This window comes from Oryza brachyantha, chromosome 1 (assembly GCF_000231095.2).
Source record: "Oryza brachyantha chromosome 1, ObraRS2, whole genome shotgun sequence".
Classification (NCBI taxonomy): Eukaryota; Viridiplantae; Streptophyta; class Magnoliopsida; order Poales; family Poaceae; genus Oryza; species Oryza brachyantha.
The window spans coordinates 28,429,056-28,450,116 of record NC_023163.2 but is presented as its reverse complement, the minus strand read 5'-3'; the positions used below and the strand labels follow the sequence as shown (position 1 = coordinate 28,450,116).

The 21,061-nt window shown below is 42.9% G+C and overlaps 2 protein-coding genes across 3 annotated transcripts; both read left to right on the top strand.

Moving 5' to 3' along the window:
* The first annotated feature begins 2,646 nt into the window (after nt 1-2,646).
* LOC102721321 (cytochrome P450 94C1) lies at nt 2,647-4,540 on the top strand. The gene has a single exon (XM_006644986.2). The coding sequence runs from the start codon at nt 2,798-2,800 to the stop codon at nt 4,367-4,369; it is 1,572 nt and encodes a 523-aa protein (XP_006645049.2). The 5' UTR covers nt 2,647-2,797; the 3' UTR covers nt 4,370-4,540.
* Nucleotides 4,541-9,446: 4,906 nt separating this feature from the next.
* LOC102720109 lies at nt 9,447-20,426 on the top strand. Of its 2 annotated transcripts, none has more exons than XM_040523286.1 (16): nt 9,447-10,284; nt 11,885-12,011; nt 12,156-12,193; nt 12,984-13,068; nt 13,724-15,528; nt 15,616-15,747; nt 15,887-15,953; nt 16,065-16,104; nt 16,309-16,381; nt 16,457-16,519; nt 17,954-18,031; nt 18,564-18,736; nt 19,161-19,207; nt 19,293-19,488; nt 19,560-19,918; nt 20,031-20,426. In XM_040523286.1, the coding sequence occupies exons 1-15, from the start codon at nt 10,076-10,078 to the stop codon at nt 19,829-19,831; spliced, it is 3,405 nt and encodes a 1,134-aa protein (XP_040379220.1). In that variant the 5' UTR covers nt 9,447-10,075; the 3' UTR covers nt 19,832-19,918; nt 20,031-20,426. The 2 variants fall into 2 exon arrangements, with proteins under 2 accessions (XP_040379220.1, XP_006646494.2); XM_006646431.3 differs by having other exon boundaries at nt 9,448-10,284; nt 20,008-20,426.
* Nucleotides 20,427-21,061: the final 635 nt, after the last annotated feature.

Here is a 21,061-nt window from a genome sequence, read left to right as displayed (position 1 = left end):
GCATGCATGCATGCCTGTTTAGCACACAATATATTGGTTTGATTTCATTAAAAGTTTTGAGCAGGATTTTATCACACTTACCATGCTAGCCCATGTATTTACACATGCAACTAGATTTCTCGCAAAGGTCAAAGTACAAAAATAATATTATCTTTATATACGCACCACATCCTAATTCTTTTCTTCTTAAATATGTCTAATTTGATCTTGGTTATTCCGTTTCCTTTTAATGCAACTACTACTGCATTATATTACCTTTTATTTTCTATGATAGTAGCCACTTTGTTCAAAAACAAAATATAAGTAGTTCTAGATTTCAAAATTTGTAATATAATTGTTTCAGTGGCACTGATTTCAATGCGTGAGAGTACATACATTTTTAACCATTCAGAAGCTTGAGAGGAGAATATAAGCATTTCAATATTCAATTTTTAGTCACTTATTGAACATAAATCTTTTTCCTTAAATAAGTATTTATTCAATATTCAATATTTATGACCGAACTCTAATCGTTATGTTGAATTGACTTTTTTTTCTTAAAGCCTGAGCTGACCTGATTGAGCAAAAGTGAAATTTGATAGTAGAACCGCTAATATTAGAGCTAACATGTACAATAGGTTAGATATAAGAGTGAGCATAATAAGTGATGCAAGTGATCTCTAAAAATTATCATGTCATATTTATACTTACGTGGATGATTGAGAAAAGAAAAGAGAAAAACGAGCTGCAGATTTACAGCCAGCTACAACATAAGATCCAAGACACCTATTGTGTATAAGAGGTAGAACATACATTGATGATATAATATATATTTGTGTATAAATATTGTACAAGTTAGCTCTACGTTAGTTCTTATTAACATGATAATATTTTAGAGTTAGTAGTTAGCTTTTCCATTGACCTTGCTCTAGGGTTAGTTTAATATTTTTCTTCTCTCTTTATTTCACTTATGTATTTAATACACTATCCTGTAGCATGTGTAGAGATAATTTTTACATGAAATTCAACACTTTTTTTATCGTCTATTCTATACGCAGTTTTATAATCGGATTGCAGCCTGCTATTGTACTTGCTTTTGGGGGAACAAACACATGATACCTATATCAATATATACTCACGTGATCTCATCTAAATCTTCTGCTTAGTTCGAGCTCTTTGTTGTAGGTTATTGTATTTCTATTCGTCTAGACCCACCATTGCATGCTAATCAAGGTCAGGTTCCTTCGGAACATTTAAATTATACAAGATTTTATATGAACCGGTTCAACTATTCAATTTTTTTGTAAAATTATTCCAAACTATATAGTCCAGATTTTGTGGCAAAGTGTAGATGCCATAAATAGCTCCTCAAAGACCAACGCTCCAAATGTGCCGACAACTACAACATCAACCCTTTAGTCATGAAGGCATTCCCAACCCATAACACTAGATATGGTTTCTATAAACTTCCTATCATCAAGAAATTAGTACTAGACACTACTCTTTCAATGCAAACACTACTATTCCACACTTAAATTTAATGCTACTTATCTCATATGATATCTTGAATGTTGTGTAGAAATCATGTCTCATGCAAGACATGGTTTCATTCCCTTTCTCATTTATTTGCTTGTCACATTATTTTTCATCCTATGTGACAACTTATTTAATGCTATAGACACCATCCTAGTCATTGGGTTGAGAATGCCTTATATTCATATCCGACGTGGCCAAGAGTAAATTCCTGCAGTTTCGCCCTGCCATCGATAAAGCTCTCAGGACCGGCCAGCCGGCGTTACTGCTCCTAGTAAATTAGCTCGTGTAGGTGCGCTGTAAACACGTGCTGATTAACGCGGCGGTAAATATCCTTCAATCCGGTTCATAGGAACTGCTGCTACCTCGACCAGGGAGACTTATTTAGAGCAGGTACAATAGTAGGCTATAAACCAGCTGTAAGCATATTTTAAAGAGATAAGAGGGGAGAGAAGAGAGATAGACTACTAATTTGTAGCCAGCTGTACACGGGCTCCAAAATAAAATATATATATGATATATGAGACCATATATTAATGTTTTATAGTTAATTATTGTATAAATTGACTATTAGATTAACTACAAATAAATTAGAACGGGTAGTTGTCTATACTATTGAACTTACTCTTATCTCCGCTGCAACCGTAAAAATCGTCACGTAGGGGATCCCTTTTCGTCCAATGGACGGGGACACACGGAAGGCTGCGCTGGGTTCAACTGGTGATATTATAACTGACCAAAGTAGGAAGGTACGTCGTATCTGTTTCTTCCGCTAACTTGTGTTCCCGGGCGGGCTGGAGAAATTTACGTCTCGGTCGGGTAAAAAACCCACTGGCGCAGTGGGCGATGCATGGCCCCTGCCAGTGGCCGGGCATCCATCAACCCATCGCCGCGACGGAATCATGCATGCAGATCAAATTATCAAGCACATGCTCCGCCTCGCCAACGGCAACACCCCCACACGGGACGGCGGGAATCAAACATGGGAGCAACCGGAGCGGAGGGGAATAACAACGTGCTCAATGGGCCTACCAGAGCAATTGAGCGGTCAAAACGTCCTTGCGCGCGCGCACACGGACGCGACACGCGACCTCTCATATATACCCACCAATATCACGGGCGACGAGGCGAGGCGTCCGCTGGTATAAAACGGCCACCCCCTCCGGGGACGGCATCGATCGGCACAAGCAAAGGCACGCGCCCGCGGCCCTCCTATGAAAGCCCGCGCGCACCACGCACACACGCACGGTCGCAGCCGCAGGCGCAGCAGCTCGTCTCCAGCTCCATGGGTGTCGAGGCAGAGACGTTGCATGGAGCGGTGGAGGCCCTGGCTGGGTCGCTGCAGCCGCACGTGGCCACCGCCTTTTTCGTGTTCTCGGCGTGCACGGTGGCCCTCGCCGTGCTCCTGGCCGTGGTGCGCCTGCGCCCGCCGTGGTGGTGCGACTGCGCGGTGTGCGAGGCCTACCTGACGGGGTCGTGGGCCGGGGAGTTCGACAACCTCTGCGACTGGTACGCGCACCTGCTGCGCTCCTCGCCGGCGCAGACCGTGCACTTGCACGTCCTCCGGAACGTTCTCACCGCCAACCCGGTCACCGTCGACCACGTGCTCCGCGCCCGCTTCGACAACTACCCCAAGGGAGCTCCCTTCTCCGCCATCCTCGCCGATTTCCTCGGCCGCGGGATATTTAACGTCGACGGTGACTCGTGGCTCTTCCAGCGTAAGCTGGCCGCAGCCGAGCTCGCCTCTCCGGCGCTCCGCGCCTTCGCGGCGCGTGTTGTGTCCTCCGAGCTGAGGTGCCGCCTCATTCCTCTGCTTCACTCTGCTTCCCGTGAGGGCAACGGCAAGGTGCTCGACCTGCAAGACGTGTTCCGCCGGTTCGCCTTTGACTGCATATGCAAGATCTCGTTTGGCCTCGATCCTGGTTGCCTCGAACTGTCGATGCCGGTATCAACGCTCGTGGAAGCGTTCGACACGGCGTCGAATCTCTCTGCGCGGCGAGCGACGGTGCCCATGCAGATAATCTGGAGGCTGAAGCGGTTATTGAACGTCGGGGATGAAAAGAAGCTCCGTGACGCGGTCCGATTGGTCGACGCGCTCGCGGCGGAGGTCATCCGGCAAAGGCGGAAGCTTGGCGGCGCTGCATCCGGCAGTGACCTCCTCTCACGCTTCATGGGCTCCATCGACGACGACAAGTACCTCCGCGACATCGTCGTGAGTTTCATGCTCGCCGGCCGCGACACCATCGCCTCGGCGCTCACAGCCTTCTTCCTGCTCCTCTCCGATCACCCGGAGGTCGCAGCCGCCATCAGGGACGAGGTCAACCGCGTCACAGGCGACGGCAACCGACCCATAGCCGCCACATTCGAGAAGCTCAAGGACATGCACTATGTGCACGCCGCGCTGTACGAGAGCATGCGGCTGTTCCCGCCAGTGCAGTTCGATTCCAAGTTTGCCGCCGGCGACGATACACTCACGGACGGCACTGTCGTCGCGAAGGGCACCCGGGTGACCTACCACGCGTACGCCATGGGCCGGATGGAGTCCGTATGGGGCCCCGACTGCGCGGAGTTCCGGCCGGACCGGTGGCTACGGGACGGCCGGTTCGTCCCGGAGAGCCCGTACCGTTACCCGGTCTTCCAGGCCGGCGTTCGCGTATGCGTCGGCAAGGAGCTGGCACTCATGGAGATGAAGGCCGTCATCGTCGCCGTCGTCCGAAGCTTTGACATCGAGGCGATCGCCCGGAGCTCGCGGCGGCCCAAGTTCGCACCGGGTCTGACCGCCACGTTCGCAGGGGGCTTGCCGGTGAGAGTGCGCCGGCGGCGTGCACGTGTGAGCGGGCATAACCCGCCAATTTAATAGGTAGAACAAACAAACTATTCGTGTCATCACGATTTGTTCTTCAGTGCTTCTTTCGAACTGGAATATTAATTAGGTTTACATGCATCACGCTCTTCTGCTCGACTAGTAGCTATCGATTATGATCGATGTCTCCGTGACCACTCTCCACTCGTGAGTGCGTTGGCACTTGGCAGCACAAGCTCCTATCGAGCAGCTGATGCTGGACGACTGGTCATTCGTATCCACTTGAGATGGAGCGGTAGATTCTGGGAATCGATCGATTACGAACCTATCAGATCAAATAGCGCGTAGCTCGACTTGTCTGCGATCAAAGCGATCACCGGACCGACCCCGGCGCCGTTCGATCGGTTAATTCAAAGAAGTTATACGGGACAGAAATGGAACGGGAGAAGAGGAATCCTCTAGCAAATAACACTGTCGTAGACTCGTACTCGTAGTCGTTGGAGCAAGGCTAGTCGCTATAGCTAAATAACGCAAATCTAATATGCTTTTCTTTCCGTGGAAGGAGATTAATTTAGCCATGGCACGCACAGAATCCAGGGGTGGTAGCTAGTGAGAGTATAGTATGCAACGAGCAGGCTTTTGGGGCAGAGGCGCAGAGTGTTGCACGCATATGTTCGCGTACGGCGACATAAACAGATGCTAATTCTTGGTGGTCGGGGTGGGTCTCGGGAGAGAAGGAACCAACGCGGCGCACATGTGCTCGTGGGGCGGCCGCTAGCTGCTCGTGTTAGATCCTCCTCGTGGTCCTGCGCTGCACGCCGTCCCAACTCGCGTGCTGCTCCGTCTGGACATCTCGCCAACCAAAAGTGCCATTAAAACTACTAGTAGTACGCAGTACCGGCAGCTGCAAGAAGCCCCGGTGCACGTTTTCTTTTGCATTCCGAGCAGGCAAGGACACAACGGCAGTAAAAGATAGGTGAGGTAGGGACTCTCTCCCTTTGCTTATCCTTTTCGACCTACGGGAACTAAGCTAGGCAAATTCCGTGGCGCTTCCGAAGAACGCAGTTCTGGTTTCCACCTGCCGAAAGGATAGGATGCCAAGTGCCAATACCTGGATGGAGTCTAATGTCTACGCTTGATTCAGTTCATCGGCATTACGGTCTGCTCGACTGAAAACATCGGTCCCGTCCAAATTGTTTAACTAAAAGTTTGTGAGAATCTCAAAATCCACTGCGAATCTAGAGAGATGGAGTGCGCCATCGCACCTCACATTGAGTTTACAGTAGTTTGTTGGATGGTTGCGTTTGACCTTTCAACCGCATTAATTTAAGCTCACCGAATGGACCCGGTATTCTTGAGTGTGTCCAGCAGAAACAATTTTTTGTCCGGGCTATCTGTTTAAGGTGGTGTTTAGATTGAGAAAATTTTTGAAACAAGTGTCACGCTAAATGTTTGACCGGATGTCGGAAGAGGTTTTCGGACACGAATGAAAAAACGAATTTCACGGCTAGCCTAGAAACCACGAGGCGAATCTTTTGAATCTAATTAATCTGTCATTAGCACATGTTGATTACTGTAGCACTTATGGCTAATCATGGGCTAATTAGGCTCAAAAGATTCGTCTCAAGATTTCTTTCATAACTGTGCAATTAGTTTTTTGGTTCATATATATTTAATGCTTTATTTAGATGTCCAAAAATTTGATGTGATGTTTTTGAAAAAAATTTTGGGAACTAAACAAGGCCTAAGTAACTTTTACAAGAAAGCTGGGTCTCAAATCTGTCAAATTCGGTACCTTACTATCCCCCATCCGATGGCCCAGATTTCATCCCTAATCTTACGCTAAACTTGCCTATCATATATATATCTCCGTTCATTCTCGTGCGAACGACCTAGCTTCTTACATGCCGGCATGCACTTCGTCATCGCTCTCATAATCTTCTTCTTGTGCTCTCGCGAGATTCTCCTACGCCACCGTCCTCCCCTACCTCGGGCGATTACAGTCGTCAGATCCATTGACACTGTCCTCTATTTCCTACTGTAGCATATATGTTCCTACTGTCTTTGTTGCCTTCACTCCACCCTCCTTCTCTTGTCTCTGACGGCTATTGCCGCTCATTGCCTCCTAACATCTCCCGTTCTACCTTACACCCTATCACCAACCTTGTTCACCACCTTCCAACGACCCATGGCTATAGTGGCACCAATGTTGTCTGGCCATCTCCTTGTCTCTCTGGCTTTTTTCTAGGCCGTGGAAATTCCCTCTTTTGGCCGCGCTCGGCTGGTGGTATGTTAACCGGTAAGAAAAATATGGTAATATATTAATATATGGTTAATTAATTATGAATTATAAAAGTGGATTAGCCTAAATTTTTTAAGTGACTTTTATATAGATTTTGTTTAAAAAAATAGACTGTTTAGTAGTTCGGGATGTGTGCATGTGAAAAACGAGAAATTATGGGTTATTAGACCAATCTCAATGCCTAGTTTCACACCACAATTTTCGAAACAACTAACTCGATGAAATGAGGCATGAAACAACTACTCATGCAATGTTTCATTGTACCATTTTCAAAGCTAGATAAAGCATTTAATTACTATTGAAAGTTTAATTGCATGCAAACAATGTTTGATTGCATAAAATGCCTCAAGCCCCTCAATACGAGTTTCACTACGTTACTGGGGACTTGGTAATAGTGCCTAAATATTTCATGGCCATGAAACTAATTCATTCTCTCTCCTCATAGATTCATATAAATATTCTCTTTTGTAATGATGTGTCACCTAATTAATGTGTATAATATTTTTATAAAACACTCGTTAAAACTGACCACGGACGGGGCTACCCCATTGCCTCTCCAACCAATCCAACCTCAAACCATAACTGGTCAAGTCATGGGGAAGTCTCTTTAGAGACAGAGAGGGATAATGAATCATGGCCTAGATCGCATGGTCCAAAATCTATAAGATACTCACCTCCATTTTCAACGTTTTTGTCATACACGACGAGCGCGCTAGCGGCCGGGGGGAGGCGGTGACGGCGACGAGCGCGCCAGCGGCCAGGGGGAGGAGGCGCGACGCGGCGGCCGGTGGGAGGAGGCGATGGCGGCGGCGGCGGCCAGGGGAGGAGGAGGCGGCGGCAGCCTAGATCCAACCATTTTTTCCATTTTTTTCTTTTTTCTTCTTCTTTTTCTTTTTTATGTATATTGTAATGGAGAAAGTGAATTGTTGGAAATTTTATGTTTTGTATTGTGTATTAATTTGATGGGAGTTATACTCACCTACAAATTCATCGTACTACCTCCAACCAAACAAAAGACTGGATCACTAAATCCATCTTCATCCCTACAACCAAACAAAAGACTGGATAGCCATATTCGTTCAACCAAACAAAAAACTAGATTGCCATATCCAACAAAATATGGATCGCCATATCCCATCCAGTCTTGACTATGAACCAAACGCATCCTTAGATTGGTTTTGCCAGTAGGAGGTTTGGTTTCGTCTTGTTTGTAGATTTTTTATCGCTGGATAATGACATTGAGTGTATCAATGTTTCGGGAAAAAAAGGCCAAAGTCATTGCTGAACTGAAACACGGTTTTCATGTGTGCGGAGGACAGTCATGACATGGATAAGAATGGTTGAATAATGTTGCTCTGTCGTAGACTGTTCGAGTATTCTGACGGTGTCGAATGGCGACAGTGACTTTTTGATGACGACACCGTTCCAGTTAACCTTTAGATCTATTTGGAAAGTTTAAGATTGTAAAAAGCAGCTGGCTTAGAATTTGGTAAAACTGGTTTTTTTAACTTCTAGCTTCTAATTTATTTTCTGGATTTTACCGCTTTCAGCTGTCAGAAAGCTCTCCAAACAGGGTCTAAGCAGTATGCTATGTAAAAGATCTTCTTCTTCTTCTTTTTTTTTTGCCTGGAAAGATGTCAAAGATCTTCGTAACAACAGATTTGCAATAGATCTCTCTCGCATTCTGCCCCGTCTCACAGTGGCAGGAGTACTGTAACGTTGTAACCAGATTACCAGAATCCAGTAGGAGTATTGACCGTTCGTTTATTTGTAGTAGGATCGTTGCTCTTGTGTGCATGAAGTCCCGTAATCATTTGTCCCTGTTGGTTTTTGGCCTAGTAGCTGTACGTGCTCGTTTAACGATTGGTGCTGCGTGTATACTACACACACCGTACGCAGCACCAACCATCTGTTTTAGTGTGGCTTCGACAACCATTCGCTTCCCGCGGAAAGGCAATCATAACGTCCAACCATCTGCAATCTGCATGAAGCCCGGCAGCTTTCTTTCTTTTGTACCCCTGCACGATGGCTAGCTAGACAGCTAGTGCACCGGAGCATCGGTCCCGATCGGATCACCGGGGCACTACGCGCGGCGTAGATCCTGGCCAATCTTTGTCCAGCAGTCCAGCCCACCGGAACAAAGGCTTCAGGTGTGCGTCAAGCGGAAAGCGCTCAAGTTGGCGTCGGAACCTAATTCCGGGGAGATTTGACCACCCCGCTGTCTCGCGGACCACAATCACATCCACCGGTAGAGGAATTCTGCGTGCATGCAGTAATGCAGGGACGGAAAAGGGGGAGCACGTTGGTGTTAGTGGCGGTCTTTTTCTTTACACGATTGCTAATGGTGACTCTGGATGCTGACGAAAGGCCACCCGGACTAGTATATGGCTGCAAGATTCCCTGGAATGATGAGTATTGAGTAGGGGTGGGTACAAAAATGACCGGAAACCAAAGGCGAATAGAATTTTGTGGTGTTTGATTTTCTGTTCACTTTTAATTTTGGTGTTCTCTATTGGCTTCGGTTTCCAGTACCAAAAGATCATATCAACCGAGAAACCGATATGCATAAGAGCAGATACAATAGTAAACTATAACGAGCTATAAACATATTTTAAAGTTTAGATAAGAGATGAGATAAGAGAGAAGAGAGCTATATATTATAGTCAGCTGCAGCACGGATTCCAAGATATAATATGTATTAAGATAGTAAAGGAAATATGAATTAGCTAGTAATTGGCTATACGATTGAACTCGCCCTAAGACCCAAGATCCAACAGGATGATAAACCCAAATTCAGAAGAATAACAGATTATAGAAAGCCCCAAATAGATTCGCGCCGTTCCCACGGCCCACGGGAGGGGGAAAAAATATCGGAAACCCACAACTCCAACGCCGGGAACTCGGGATTCGGAAATCCTTCTCCTTCTCCTTCTCCTTCTCCTTCTCCGCCTCCTCTAGCTCGAGACCGCAACCGCCTCCGCCTTCTCTTTCTGCGACTTGACGCTTGCCTCATCTTCCTCGCGTCCCCGGCGACGGAATCGCTCCGCGGAAGTGAGCAAGTCCTTACTTACTTCTAAACCCTAGCGGCGGCATCTCGCCGTCGTCTCCCGGTCCTCACGCAAGCAGCCGGCGGCTGCTGCTCGATTGAAGTACCTCGTGCCCGCTCTGTGGCTCCGTCGCGTGGGCCTTGGCGACCCTGGACCACTGCGGAGGCGGCCTCCGCCGGCGTTGGTCGCCACCGGGACCGTCGTGGTCTGCTTTTGGTTATTCTGTGGCACCGTATATCCACGAGAATAAAAGCTAATTGGGCCAATCTCCTCCGGATACTCTAGGTTTCCGGCGGGCTGAGGCCCTGCAATTCTCGACCCAAACAAGCCCTAATTGGGCCGATCCCCATTTATACTCGTTTCCCGCGGCTCAAGCCCTAGGAAGTGCTCTCTCTGCTCCCTTCGCCGGCGATGGCGGCGCCGGCGGAGGCGACGGGGGCGCCACCCCCGACTGAAAGAGAGGAGGTTAAGGACGGCGTCGAAGTCTGCCTGTTTGAAGAATCACCAGATGCCTTCTCCAGAGCGGTGCGCGCCATCTCGGAGCTCACCGCTGGAGAGCCCGAGCCGGACTTTCCCGACGCTGAAGTCGAGCGGCTCGCTTCCTCAATAACTTTCCTCAGGTGAGAAACTTGCTCCTTGCTCTGTCTACTCCGGTGTCCAATCACCGCGACAAATTTGGTAACTTCCGGTTGTTGGCCTATGAGCCGTAGGATGGCGTGGACGAACTGGGTTTTAAGTAACATTGATCAGTAAAACATATGTTAGTAATTGATGCCGAAGAGAGAAGCTGCATGTTTCACGGAGCTTTGGAATGGAAATAAAATCTTACTTTGGAATAAGAGTCCACTTTAGTTTATTAATTGGTTTATGTGCCACATGCGGTGGAAAATTTTGTTGTAATTTGTGAATTTGGATCCCAAGACATCAGTACCACAAACAGGAAAAAACAGTTGTCATAGCAATGCTTTGGCATCGTTTCATCATTACTGATGTGGCCATTAAAATTCATTTGGCTTTTGCCACTGCTACTGACGATGTTCTTTCCGCCTGTGTCCTTAGGTAGCAATGTTGTTCCAATGCATAGTTCTGTTTTACCAATTAGAACAATTCCAGTGCAGTTGCATTATTACTTATTTCCTTACTGTTTACTCCCTCCATTCCAAAATAAAATCATTTTTGGATTGTTTTATCAATATATTAAGGTTGGTCAAAAGATACCCTTTTAGTCACTTTAGTAGTCAAATTTTGAATTTTGAATGATCTAGATTCCCTTTCTAAGATTCTGATTGGTTGAGGAATCATTGATGTGATGAGAATTATGGGAATCGGCGCAAGAATGCTTATATTGTGGTACAAAATTTGAATCCCGTAAATGCTTGTATTTTTCAGTGGAGGGAGTAGTAAGTTTATGTCACTTTTTTCTTGTACATATTTCCTTATCTGAAGTCGTCTTTTTTGTTTGATGTGACTGATGGATGATCATTTATGCACATTGTGACTTTTTAGCTTACCATTCGATCATTGTAGCAGTAGGATTTTAGTTGCTCTTGTTTTGGTCCAAGTCACAGGGGAGTAGCCAAACTTGATCCCCATTATCTAGGACTTAGTGGATAGTGGGGCTCACCCTGTTTGTGCAGAATACTCGTTACTCCCTCCATTCCAAAATATAGCAACCTAGTATGCAATAACTAGCTAGTGTATTCTTTGACCTGGTCTTTGCCAGAAAGGAATTAAGAAAACATAGATTGCATTGGCAAATATATTTTTCCACCTACCAATATGAAGCTGTTAAACACACCTCAGAGAGATCAGCTGATACATAGCCTTAGCCTTTTTATCAACCACCTCACTACATGCTAACTTGCATCAACTGAAACTGCATATTTTCAATGTGTTGTGTTATTGTTGGTTCTTCATATTATCATGTATACTTTCATAAGTGCAATGCTTTGTTTTGCTTTCTATCCAGATGTGTCAAGTCATTTATTATATGTTCACATAAGATAAGATAATCTGCATTAATTGAATGTCTCCACTCTTGGTGTTAGGTCACTTTTCCCTGACTTGGTATAGTGTATAGTTGGGCTGAATTGAGTATTTCAATTAAGTGGAACTTACAAGCTGTTTTTTTTTTCATTTATCTAATCTGACAGTCTTCGTTTTTTTATTTCAATATTTGTGCTCAGTACCTAATCTGCCAGTTATTTAAAATTTTTGCAGAGAATGGAGGCACTTCTCCTATGAGCCAAAAGGTATTAGTTTCACTTGCAAGGCCAGATCAGCTCCATCCAGAGTAGACTCACACAAGATAAACTTACCACAGTTCTCGTCTGCATCTGTTCCCCAGGTTAGCAAGACTCAGTTATGGTCGGTGCCTCACGCTAAGTTCTTGAGGCGATTTTTTTGTCTATTTCAGCTGATTGATACTATTTATTGTACTATATATTGTTCTTTTGGATCATATTTTCATAATTAGTGCGGATCACTGCAGATCACACACCTAGACGATGGGAATTCTAAAACAGACAGGTACTTTATGGAGTCCGCTTCAGTACTATTCTAGAATTTACTTATCTTGCTATCTGGTTCTCCCATGTATTTGTCACTAAAGGCCGTACTGTTGGTGGAGATAAGTTATATTTAAGTTTCTCTGTTGATATTAGGAGCTATGGCTCAAGATCTCTGCTTATGTATTCTTTTATCTCTGCTGGCAATTCAAAAGTTGCTAAATTGCTATAAGATGACCAATAAGCAGACCAATTGGCAATATATGTTGTATTCCTCTTGTTGTTCGGTAGTTCTCCAGAGATACCTCCTACAGTGCCCGGCGAAAAAAGATACCTCCTACAGTTTCTTTTATGACACATGTGTTGTGGGACTTGAATCATGTTTGAAACTCCTGCGTTCTGAACTAGCTCATTGTTAGTACAAGCTTCAATCCACACATATGACAATTGAATTACTTTTATGTATGCTTTTCATTGAAGTGTTTTTTTAATTGACTGGACAAACTTCCAAACTACTAGCCACATCAATTTGGAGTATTGGCTATTCTTTTGGTCCTGAAGAACAATCCTGCAGAGTGAGTGGGCTTGGCAAGTGTGCCAAACCCATATAGGATCTTTTTTTCCATTTGGTGGGGTGTCCTTTTTGTAATCAGTATCAGTATCAAGAGTGTGATAAAGATATTAGCATGAATACTGTTAATATTTTTGACTGGCCTATTTATATCTCTTTCAACTTCTCTTTGTCTTTCATATCCATTTGACTATTGAACCATCTCGATTAAATTGTGTTTAATTATTTTTATCTGTTGCAGCTCAGATTTTGTTTTATTTGCTGGGGGCAACGTTTGGGCATTGGACTGGTGCCCAAGGTTGTGTGACAGGCCTACAAACTGTGAGGTTATAACTATGATAATCCTGAAATTCTCTTGTTGTGGCTTCATAGAGTTTGTGCTTCAGCATATTTTTTCTTCCAACATTCACCTGTTGATGTGGCTGTGAGCATGATAGTGGTTCTTCATTCCACATGTCAATGGGAAAATTGATTCGTTTCACTGAACCACATATTTTATGGTGGCATGTATTTAAAGACATCTCTTGCAGTACTCCAGATGTTTAATTTTATTAGTGCATTTCGTTTTTGTATCTGTTTTCTTATTTTAGATGCTCACTTCAAAGTAACTTTTTTATCCTTTCCCACTTTTTTCAAGTTATAAAGCAAATCTGGTTCAACTTCATCAGTTTGATGTGCTGTGAACGAGAAAACAACAGTTTAGTTTTTTCTTTTTACTCATTAATAATCCTTATGCTGACGGCTGAGATGAAGCATGCCTAAGAGAAATGGCCCGAGGGAGTTTTTCTTGACAGCATCTTTGTATGCAGGCTAATTCCATGATTTCATTGAATGAGAATGTTCAGTGTCTATAAAAGTTGTGTTATGAATTTTTCGGTTTCTATTTCAAGAATTTGTTGCTGGTCTTGAGAAAAGTATTAGACTTAGACGTACAAGTTATCTATATGTGATGACCTTATTTCCCTGTCTTCTATGTTGCAGTATCTTGCTGTTGCTGCTCACCCTCCTGGTTCTTCTTACCATAAAATTGGTATGCCATTAATTGGGAGAGGTATAATTCAAGTTTGGTGTCTCCTAGCACCGTCTGAAGAGGATCATCAGCCATCTATTGCACTCAATAAAAACAATTCATCCAATCCACCAAGACCAAGAGGAAGGCCAAGAAAGACTAGCACAACTTCTGATGATCACTTGGAACCAAGTCTGAAAAGACCAAGGGGCAGACCAAGAAAATATCCACTGACAATTGCCAAAGTGAAAGATTCATCCCAAAACGATAGAAGTCAAGATTTTGGTCTTACTGATCCTCTTGTCAGTTCAGCAGTTAATTTGTGTGATGCTGTAGTAGCTTGTGCCATGCCAACCGTTAAGTCTGTGGAACCAACTCCAAGAAGAGGTAGAGGGCGACCTAGGAAAAAACCAGTTGAGAAAAAAGGTTTGTCTGGCACTGAACTAACAGAAGATATGTCTACAGCTTTAATCTGTACAGAGCCAAAGAGAAAAAGGGGAAGACCCCGAAAGTATCCAGCTCCAATCAACAGCAAACATCTTCCAGGCACTGATAATGAATTAGGAAATGACACCGTCTCTCTACCTGGTTCAATTGATTGTAGTTTGGGCCCCACTGAAACAACAGGGTCTGGTGCTAATTTAACCCCTGTTGCAGTTGATGCAGCCTTCCCAGTTCCATCTTCATCTAGTGCTATTTGTGATAGAAAGTCAGGTCAGAGGGGTAGACAACAGCCTGAAAAGGAAGTAAGTCATGGTGCACCTTGCTGGGAAACCATAACAAATGATCCAAATTCTATGCCATCTGGACATCCTGATGTAGGATCCATGTTGCCTACATATATTTTATCTAATTCAAGCAGCAAGAGTGAATCAGGTGGTACAAGAGTGAGGGGACAACCTAGGAATAAACTATTTCCAAGTACAACCAGCTGTTTATTTGCTACTGGCATGAAGACCCCAAAGCAAGCTTCTATTCTGACCAATTCAGACAATCTCATCGTCTTGGCCAAGAGTGATGGTGATGTTATATCAGATGATATGGGCATATGCCTTGCAAAATGCAAGGACGAATCGTGTGCCAAAAGGGGTAGAGGCAGACCTAAAAAGAAGCAAATTTTAACCAGATGCACTTCTACAGAATGTAATGACGAAGAGCAAAAAATTACAATTCCCGAGTCAAGCTACAATGCAGCCTTAGTTGGAAATTGCAAGAAAGAATCATGTCCCAGAAAGAGTAGATTGAAAGATAAAAAGAAATCTGCTTTTGATGAACACAGTTCACTGGCTTTTAGTGTTGAAGCACAGAAGATGAACATATCTTCTGCATCAATCATGTCAAGCAGTTGCTTGGCCTTGATAGGATCATGTGTAAATGAAGATACATCTAATGAGGTTGGTTTGATTGGATATAAGAGTGGACCTGTTGGATGTGACATCATGAAAATGCGTGAAATCAATACTTTTGAAAGTGCACAGGCAAATCAGGCTGTATCTGTTCCTTTTGAAAATGGTGCTCCAATTATTGAAGGACTGGAAGATACAGAGGTGACTCCACTCAAAGAATCAACTAAAGTAAATAATATGATTTGTTCTGCAGAAAAGATCATTTCTCCTGTCCCAAAAGACGTCTCTCTACCAAGGGTTGTCTTATGTTTAGCCCATAATGGAAAAGTTGCTTGGGACATCAAATGGAAACCTCCTTTAGCAAATCAGTCGGAACAGAAATCTCGTTTGGGTTTTCTGGCGGTACTCTTGGGGAATGGCTCGATTGAAGTGTGAGTATATGCTCTTCTAGATCCTTATTTATCTCCTATTCAATTATCACCCCTTCCTATCAGCTTCTAATTCATTCTTGTGCACAGATGGGAAGTTCCTTCTCCAAGCATGATTCAGAAAATTTATTCCTCTTCTTTAAAGGAGGGTACTGACCCTCGTTTTTTAAAGTTGCAGCCTGTGTTTAGCTGTGCCAAAGTAAAGTGTGGGAACAGACAAAGGTATTGGGCTTGTAGACTTTCTATTTGTACTCTTTTGCCATTATAAAATTCAAACTAGGTGGAAGATTTGGATTTTCTGCTAAATTCCTCATCATGAAATTTAATTTTGAAGTCATTGCCTCCTTATAATGGTAAACAGCATTCCCTTGACAGTTGATTGGTCACCCTCTCATGACATGATATTGGCGGGATGTCATGATGGAACGGTACCTTCTCCTTCCCCAACAAAATTATTTTCTGAACTTAAATCCTGTGGCCATTGAGTCTTTAAAGTTGCTATTCTGAAAGTTCCGTGATTGTATTTTTTAATATTCCAGGTTGCTTTATGGAAGTTCTCGACAAACTTGTCATTTGAAGGTATTTAGATAGCTTACCTTCCAAGGCTCTCTTCGCTCTTATCAGTTACTAGTATCATTTACAGTTTGCTAAACATAATGCCTGCTTCTGGAACTGCTTTGCTTCACTGGTTCAAAAGCAAGTTACTGGAATTCGTGAAACTTCACATTGCTCATGTTATTCTGTTTGAGAACAAAACTAATCATGTGTTCTTTCCATTAACAGGTTCAAAACCTTTTATGTGTGTAACTGCTGAATCTGCTCCCATCAGAACCGTGTCATGGGCACCATCTATGAGGTACTCAGTTGTTTTGTTACATCTGGTCTATTTTGAAAGATAGTTTTTGAATTTTGATTCCTTTCATTTTAATAGCGAGGAAAATGTGAATACCTTTGTCACTGCTGGAGAGGATGGTCTGAAATTCTGGGATTTAAGGTAGGTGTCAACCCTGTTGTGGACTGAAGCAATGCTTGAAAGCATCTTTCTAACTACTATCCTCCACCTGTTTCTAATATTATTTGTATGGGGGATACCCTTGGATGTTTTTATCTTGATCAATGTTTCTCACTTCTGTTAATACTTCACTCAGTGAATGTCCAATGAGTTGAGACACTGACGCTGGTCTCCACTCTCCACCCATTTTCTTAACCACAAGCAAATTGCCCATGCCATGCTATGGGTTCCAAGAAACGGAAATTGAACATGCATGTTGAACTCAGAAGGGTGGAATTATTATAGCTACCATTGTAAATAGCAAAATAGACTGTAATTACTAAAATAAAAAAGTAGCATAGACATTAATTAATTGGCCAACAGTCCAGGATTTTGTTGGAAGGTCGGTTTTTTGGCTGATACGTCTTTTAAGCGGATTTGTCAATGGGGTGGCTTGATTTTGTTGGGATTCTTGGTTTTGTAAGTTGTGGGTGGTGCGGGAGGGACATGTTACTGCTGGTAATGGGCCAGAGAGGACACAATATTGACTGATTGGTTGCGTTGCCCGGTTTATCCGGGGGAGTATAGCAAAAAAATGGACCATACGTATTTCTCCTAGGACAGCAAGAGGTAGCTGGATGGTAGAGGCACTAGATTTAAAGCCACCAACCCAGGATCATTCCCTACTCCTGCCTTCTTTTTTCTCATATTTTGGAAGCCATCACTTGTTGGGCCTCAGCAACTGCCATGGGCCTTTGTAAACTAGCCCACGTGTCGGCTTAATAGAAAAACTGCCAGTTCATAGCAGCCAGTTCATTAGTTTTCATTTAAAACCACCCGGTTCACCTGGTTCTCATCGGTCTAATTGCATGTCTGTAGCAAACCAACCCAGCAGGGATGGGGGTTCCAGCCTTTTGGGTTCAACTGCTGGTGCGGTCCGGATTTTTGTACTATGGGAAGGAGGCAAACCGATTATCTTGAGGGAGAAACTCTCTATCATATTTACAGCTAGAGGCGCATGATGCATGCGATGGGTGGGTGGGAGGACGAATGAAACATCCCTTTTAAGTAGTAGAGTGAGATATTCATATTTATTTCTTCTCATGTTTCCCAGTGAAGTTGTGATAGAAGTTCTGGGTTAACAAACAAAAGATAGGCACAATATGAAAATACGATGTTCTCATATGGACCAATGATGTTAGTAGGAGTTTCTTTATGAATCCAGTTTGCGATTTACAACTCTCTTTTTTTTAGCATTTCAATGGATAGTAAGAAACTTGTTCTAGAAGCTGCAGTATGTTGACTCTAGATATATTATTGTCTATTGATTGTTATGGTTAACATTACCTGTCACAGCTCCTTAGATTCACTGCTGTTTTTCTCATTGTGTGTTTTGTAACATTTGGAAATTGAATTGCATAAGTTTTTTTGCTGCAGAGATCCATATCGTCCTCTTTGGGAGTTAACTACTGCTCCAAGGGCTGTATTAAGTCTTCAATGGTTGAAGGATGCGAGGTAATATTTGCTCCATTTTGGAGTGACTAAATCACATAGCTCTAAATTTACTCGTGTTACTCCACTACAGAAGTTTTATTCTCTAGTATGTGGTACTTACGTTGTTTTCACTATCATGAAAGAACTGAACTAATTTGAAACGATGATTCTGTCTTCATTGATGTTGGAATACATACTAGAAACTATAGTTGCTAGAATGTTGACAATTGTTCTTTTATGTAAAGGTGGATGTTATCTTTGTTTGTATGGGCTTCATAATGCATTTGTGTAATAAGTATAAACATAAATGTTTGTATTTGTTCACGTGCCTTTTAAATTTATGCAAACTCCCTTCACTGGACATGGTCTTTTTGTGAGCATACCACAGTACTGATTGTGTTAACTAATGGATCAAAGTAGACATGATTAAATTGAACCCCTGTTATTTCATCTGTGGTGATATTTACTGTGTGGATGTAGTTATGTACATGCCACCACATTTTTTGTTTACTAGGATAGTAATGCTAACTGCTACATTTATCCTTGTGCTCAGAGGTATTGTCATATCATTGGAAGATGGCACATTGAAATTCCTTAGCTTATCAAGAACTGCAAATGATGTTTCTGTTACTGGAAGGCCATTTGCTGGAACTAAAACTCAGGGTGTTTCTACCTATCAATTGTCTGAATATTTGATCTGGAGTGTCCATGCCTCAGAAATTACAGGTGCATTTTGCCTCATGTCCAACCATATATACTAAGGATTGGAATCTTGATTTTGATGAAAGAGAAAAAGGAGGGAGGGGTACTGAGATTTTTGGACTTGAATCTTTTAAATGCATTTTTTCAGGGGCTTGGCCACATTACCTGCTATTCATGTGGTCAATTGTTTTAACTATTTTGGATCGGTTCTACATCCAAATGGATGTGTACAACAATTCAATCGCCAGCTAAAATTTTACATAATTTATTACATCAGCTACACACCTCTTGTAGTGTTCCATTTTGGATAGTTAATATTTGAGATATTTAATTGATAGTAATGTACAGCTCAGGGAAAAGTTGCTGGTCATGAAAATATCAATATTTAGTTCAACACATGCATTCAGGATGATCCATACATTTGTAACATTTTTTTGCTGATATCCAGGCTATGCAGCTTATTGTGTGGCAGATGGAACTGCTGTTTTCTTTGAGGTAACTTTAATTTATACCACATATACTATCAATTTATCTATGTTATTGTGATTCTAGATGCTAAAGATTATTGAGGTTACTGTAGCTTACTCCGAGATTCTGGGAAAAGGAACCTGGGAGGAACCGTGTACCATATTTTCTTTGTGGTTCATTAACAGAGGTGGGAACAACCATTAAAATTGATATCACATCACAGAACTCTCCTTTGTCAAATGTTCCTCTGGGGGGCAAAAGGGCTGCCAAAACTTGCAAAGATGTAGGGAAACTTCTTACCTACTCAGGTAATATCCCTGTCGCCTGCAACTTGCATCATTTGTTTGTTACCTGACATGCCTGCTCAATCACCCTACAGAGTACAATTGTACTATAAACTCGGATGTCAAATATGGTCAACAAGATGTACCTGATAAAGGAAAAGAAACTGATGCTGCAGTTTTAGCTCCTTCAATGCAAGAGAATATCGGCGCAAGCACCAGCAGGGGTAGTGAATCCCCTGAAAGTTTTGAGGTCTTTCCTCCTAAAGCTGTAGCATTGCATCGATTGAGATGGAACATGAATAAGGGTAGCGAGAGATGGTTATGCTATGGGGGGGCTGCAGGCATTGTCCGATGTCAGAGGATCTAAGAAACAAGAGCACAATCGAGAAATTCTCCTTGCATATCAGGATAATTTGTGTGTGTCCATCTACACAGTAAACCGCTGCATGCTTTGGTATGTTTGATCCGTTTATTTCATCTGCTGTTGTGCTGATCACCATGTCCATTTTGGGTTAAACTTGCATTGTGCTTTTGATATAACAGATTATCTTTGGAATACCTGACAGAGCTGAGGTTCCCTGCGTTTTCGGAGCAGCAATTCATAATGTCCTGGTTTGAAAATAGAAGATATTGTCACCCCATGTGATTATTTCTGGGTATTAGTCTGAAATAAGTGCAATAAGTGCAGGTTGGCCATCCAACTTTGCTAGATCTCATGTAATTGTAATTGATTGTTAGTCTTATTCATTTCCTGTAACATATGTATGATTGCATATATCATTGCTAAAGTGAAAACTGCACGATATTAGGCTGATTACGAAATTAATCTGGTGGAATTTCATACATCACTGTTTTTTGGAAGTCATACCGCCTTGTTGCGTCATACTTATATGTATCCTTTTAAGGGTGGTTGAGTTGTTAGGCTGTCAAAGCTCATTCAAACATATCATCAGAAATTTGTTGAGGTATTGTTTGGCTGCTTTGCTCAAGTTCTTGTAGGTAGCACGCCAAGATGCCTTCCTAGATGCTGAGACGCCTCCTGTTCATTTTTTATTTGATCAGTTGATTCATATTTGCACGTGCTGAACATACAACATGTTGGTGAGTTCGGGCTTGTTCTGATGCTTCCTACTGGGTATGAACATTCTGCATCCAGGCAACGCAAAACAATCTCAGGTATATTTATATTGGATACGTCCGGAGCAAATTTGAAATTGTTCCGGTATAGTTACGTACTGCGTTAGACTAGATAAAAAGAATTATTCCACGTAAAATTTCATGAATATATTTATTACTAAATATTATTTAATTATGTAAATAAATCTATTTTACACCGTTATTACAAAGTAACCCTCTACTAAGCAATCCTCCCACGGAATAGTAAAGTTCCAGCAGCGAGTTCGTGTCCTTGATACTGCCTTGAGCCTTGTGGTAACATCCTAACAACAGTACCACGAGGGTCAAGATGTCATCAACCAAAAGTCAATACCGTTGGCGTTAACAAGATCTGTCAAACTAAGATCCACGTCGTAACTCGTAAACGCTGGAGTTGACACTGAATCTAATGATGCCGCTGATCCCGACAACATGGAACAGA